The 4,817-nt window shown below is 44.8% G+C and overlaps 1 protein-coding gene across 2 annotated transcripts in view; it reads right to left on the minus strand.

Moving 5' to 3' along the window:
* Positions 1–528: 528 nt before the first annotated feature.
* CKB (creatine kinase B) overlaps positions 529–4,817 on the minus strand; it is a 7,194-nt gene continuing 2,905 nt past the window's right edge. For both annotated transcript variants that reach the window (XM_009637101.2, XM_009637102.2), the window contains 4 exons: positions 4,000–4,171; positions 2,298–2,421; positions 1,408–1,597; positions 529–824 (listed from right to left, as the gene is read on the minus strand). In XM_009637101.2, coding sequence (XP_009635396.1) covers positions 646–824; positions 1,408–1,597; positions 2,298–2,421; positions 4,000–4,171 — 665 coding nt within the window. In that variant the 3' untranslated portion in view covers positions 529–645. The remainder of the gene's footprint in view (positions 825–1,407; positions 1,598–2,297; positions 2,422–3,999; positions 4,172–4,817) is intronic.

The raw sequence follows: 4,817 nt of genomic DNA on the forward strand, positions 1-4,817 counted from the left end.
AGAGATTAAAGATGCAATCTCCTCCCCACAAACTAGCTTAGTGTCTGTACTACAGGCTGAAGTCTGACCTCAAAGCATAGCTCTGCAGCCCCAGGGGGACCTGCCTGAGAAGAGCAGCCCTCCATACCCAGCTCTGCCTTCTCTCCCTTACAGGAGTCAGCCTGGCTCGCTGTACTCAGGATAATGACAGTTTACAGTTGCCATGAGCAGACGTACAAGCCTTGGAGGTAGGGCATGTTTGCAGTGACTCATCTTTACCACTGGTTCTCAAGTTTACAGCAGCTACAATCAAGTTAAAAGGTCCACTTCTGACCCTGCTTTAGCCACTCTTCAACTCAAGTAGACTGCAGCAACACAACCAGGGAGATGCACCAGCACACAAAACCAGCCCCTCCAGTATAACTACAAAAACAAAGTCACTTAAATCTCAAAGACACTCAGTTAACACATCCAAGACACGTCAGGCCAAAACAATAGTTTATTTCATTTTCAGCAACATTTCAGCCATCAAAAAAATAAACTCTAACACAGATGGATGGAAGACTTCTCTACAGTGTAACTAAGTGGGCTCTAGCCCAGGGGTTTGAATTAGAGTGACATTTTATTATTCATCCAATAAGTTAGGAAGCATGAGAATAAAGTGCTTTATTTCTGAGCTGGTATGAGGTCATCAATGGACTGGCCTTTTTCAAGGCGTTTTTCCATTTCAATGAGCAGCTTCACACCATCCACCACCATCTGCACCAGCTCCACCTCAGAGAAGCCAAGACGATCAGCATTGGAGACATCAAACACCCCTCCGACAGCAGCTGTGTCCACACCACCTGGAACAGGAGATTTAGTTAGTACACCCATCACTGCCAGCACAGGTAAGTCTACCTTTCTTCCCTCACTAGCCTGAGGTGGGAACACAGCAAGACAACTCCCTACAAGCTGCCACTGCTGCCACCTCCTACATGCAGGGAGATAAAGCTGCATGACTGCCAACACGAGCCACTCAGCACGCCATTAGGCCAGCTCTTCATTCTCACAACCCAAGAGCAATCTAACCTGTGGTCAGAAGTACCTGCTGTAGCTATTTCATAGCCAGAAGTTAAATCAGGATTCCCATCCCTTCTTACAACAGCAACAGCTGCCATCAGGTCCACCTTATCTGGCGCTCAGAATACCAGATAGGACATACCTAGATAGCCAGATACAGTAAGGTATAAGCAGAGCGCAGGCATCCCCACCCCCTCAAGCTATGATTTTAAGGCTTGGTTCTCTCCATGTGCTTGCAAGGGTCCCTTTTGGATGGTCTGACAGGCACTGCCAGTGTGAACCAAGACATGGCTCCAGCTGTAGCCAGGCTTTTGCTGGTGTCTTAGGGCAGCCTGACCAGGACAGCACTGTATTACCACCTCTCACCTGTGCCTCGTTTCTGCAGCCGAAGTCTCTTCAGGACTTCTCCAAACTTCTCATGTTTCCCAAGGTTTGGTAACTTGATGTGCACACCAGCACGGAGCCCCGTTCCAAGGTTGGATGGGCAGGTCAGGATGTAGCCCAAGTGTGGATTCCACATGAACTCATAGTTTTTGGACTTGAAGAGAGTTTCTATCTATAAATAGAGATAATGGATGTTTAGATATTGTCCTCTGCCTGAAGGATGTAGGTCATCCATTAGTGCTCATTTACAGCTTCAGTTACATAGCAACAGCCACAACAGTTTGAATAGCTATTTAAGTCAGTCACATAAGCCCCCTCCATTTGGAAAAAAAAAAAGTCACCAATAAGGGGCTTTTAAGGCCTTAATCTTGCTCCTAGCAGTGAGACAGGCTAAGTTTAAGCTACACTATGAAATCTGAAGTCGCTATCTGTTGGGAAGTTTGATTTAGTACATGTCAAGCTGGCACATCTGTTAGGATTAGGGAAGGGGCTGGTAAGGCTCAAATTTGTATCAAGACTAGACATTCAGCCTAGAAACTTCATTCCAGCTTTGTCCACATTCAAGCAATTTCTCATCCCACCCAGGGTGTCTCAATTCTTGATTTATAGAGCCATGTAGAAATGCTTTAAGTACAGTTTAGACACTTGGATGAGGGTGCCACAGCAGAGGACATATTCTAGATTTCATAGCCACAAATCTTTGCCAATATAGGTGTTTCAGAGCCCTCACAGCTCTGGGTGTTCCCAGAGACCCAGGCTATGAAGCACCACTGTGCAGGACTCAGGAGAGGGCTTGAAAGAGTTTGCATTCTCAGCTCTAACCAGAGAAACACATTCCATTTGAATGTACAACTCTGACAGTGTTTGTTTACCTGTGTTAGCCCAGTACAGAAGCGGGTAAATACTTCCTTCATGTTGCCACCTTTCTGCATGGAAATAACTCTAAGGTGATCCTCCTCATTGATCCAAACAAGGAATGTCTTGTTATCATTGTGCCTAGGAGACAAGGCAAACAACTTGTTGTCTGTCCCACCTGACATTTTCAAGATAATTGTAACAACACCAAATTACTCATCACTGTAGCTTTTATTTTGAGAGGCTCACTTAGTTGCTTCTTCAAAAGAAATTAATCTTACTTCTTTTGTCCATGCAGGACCTAGTGGAGTTCAGCTAGTCGTTTCTACCCTGCTCTTTTCAAGAGGTAGTTTGAAAATGGCCTATATCTAAACAGGTCAGAATGAGAAGTAACATGACATTAGCCAGTCTTACACTACCAAACCCTCAAATCCAGTCATCCCCCTAGCTCACTTGTGGCCTCAGTTTACAAATTTAAGAGATTCCATCTGTTCAGTGATTTGCAGAAGCATAATCAGTACAGACTCTGAGGCAGCCCTGCACAGTGATGTTCATAATGACACCATGTTAACAATATATAACAAAGCCTTTTACCATCAGTTTCTTTTAAACTGCACTTTGTACCGTATCAGAGAACTAAGTTGAGTTTTCACTATTAGTTTTAGATCAGGGCGCTTCAGGGATGTTATAAAAACCTCTGAACACCAATGGGCCCCTCTTGTCCTAGCTTGCAGCTGGCACCAAGTACTATCATCACTATTTATCATGCTGATAATTTCTCAGCTTGATTAGGATCAAAAATTAACTAGTACCTGAGGAAAGTTATTTATGCAGACAACACTGAGACTTTACACTTCAAGCCTGCAGATTAGTCACGCTCAGATGACAGCGCTATCTAGTGCTGGCAATCTGCAGGTAGATGATGCAATCTTAAAGGTGACCTACAGAAACAAAGCGTGCTTCCTCTGGGTTGTACTGAAGCAGCTGCAGTAATAAGATTGGAGTATTCCAGCTGGTAAAAACCTAGCCCTTGGCTTACAAGGGAGCAAGTTAATTACGCTGCAGAAGTTCCTGAGATGCAGAGCTTTATGTAGGTGACCTACATCTGATGAGCAGAATCCTGCCATTCTATACCTCTGCACCAGTCAACTCATGTCACCAAGTCTCCAGTCAACTCATGTCACCAAGTCTCTGGAGGCAGGGGGGGAAATCTTACCACTAGTGCAGGTAAAGCCATACTAGTCCAGCATCAGTTGAGTTTCTGCAAGCAGAAGCAATGAGACTACACAGGAATAACTATGCATCCAGTATCAAGTCTGAACTAAGACAATGCTATGGTTTGTTAACACAAGTTACTCTAAGGTCCCAGGACAAGAGCTGAATGTAGTGGCACATCTACTCCTTTAGAAGCTATCTACTTTCATAAGCTGATTCAATTACTGTCTGGTGCTTCACTAACCTGTGCTGGATGGGGAGGCTCCGGTTACAGGCTAGCCAAGGTGGCTTGTTCCTGACAGCCCAATGTGGTGTTAGTAACACTTGTCCAAATTCTGCTGGTTTAGATGCAACTTCCCCAGAAGGGATCGCACAAGTTTCTCATTAGATTCAGTAATACAAGTTCAGAAGCTGCCCTTTTGCCCAGAAGTATGAGCCACAACCAAAAGTGCACGATTTTCTTGCAGGGACTTTGTACAACTCCCCCCTTGCAGGCATACTCACCAGATACCCCTGGCATCAGGCCAATCTCGTGCCATCCCAGATGCCAACAGAAGAGGAGAAACTGGCTTGTCAAACAAGAAGTGATCATCAATCAGCTGCTGCTGCTCTGCATCAGTCATGTTCCTCAGAGCATAGTACTTCCCCTTGAGATCACCTTCCAGACTACCCAGAGCTGAAACAGAGAGTCACTTTTAGGATGGGACCAACAGTGCTAGATATTCCCAGCACTTTAGAGACCACACACAAAGTATGGCAATGTCTGATCTGCTGGGTTTGGTTCATCCCTTGCTTTCATCCACATTGGCAATGTCTTTGCGGCATTACAGACCTTAAGGCAGTATCAGATGATTTGTCTACACCTTCCAGGCTTATACAAGTAGCCTTTGTTCCCTTACACACAGTATAGAATCATTACTGCTGCTTAACTGTAGAAGTGAAGTGCTTTCTTCCAAGGAGAATCAAGGTCATGAATATAACAAACAGTATTATTCTAGTCAAGGACTGTTACCCTGCCCTTGAGAGGTTTTGGAGTACCTACACTCTCAGTCTCCAGAACCGCACCTTGAGTGTATCCTTTCCTCTCACCTAATGGAATTGGGAGGCAGTAGAAAAAACCTGCAGCTGATGAGTTCCACTGAAAACTAGGGCTTACTGTAGTCAACTGCACATTTGGAGCAGGACTATACCTTTAAGCAAGCTGAACGATAATGAAAGTCAATTAAAGGCAGCCACAAAATACTGCAACCATGACTCAAGCCCTGAAGTTGCTACATACCTGTTACAGTTCAGGTTTGAGCCATGATGAACCAACCTCTTTC

Source organism: Egretta garzetta, unplaced genomic scaffold, assembly GCF_000687185.1.
Source record: "Egretta garzetta isolate BGI_Z169 unplaced genomic scaffold, ASM68718v1 scaffold334, whole genome shotgun sequence".
Lineage (NCBI taxonomy): Eukaryota > Metazoa > Chordata > Aves > Pelecaniformes > Ardeidae > Egretta > Egretta garzetta.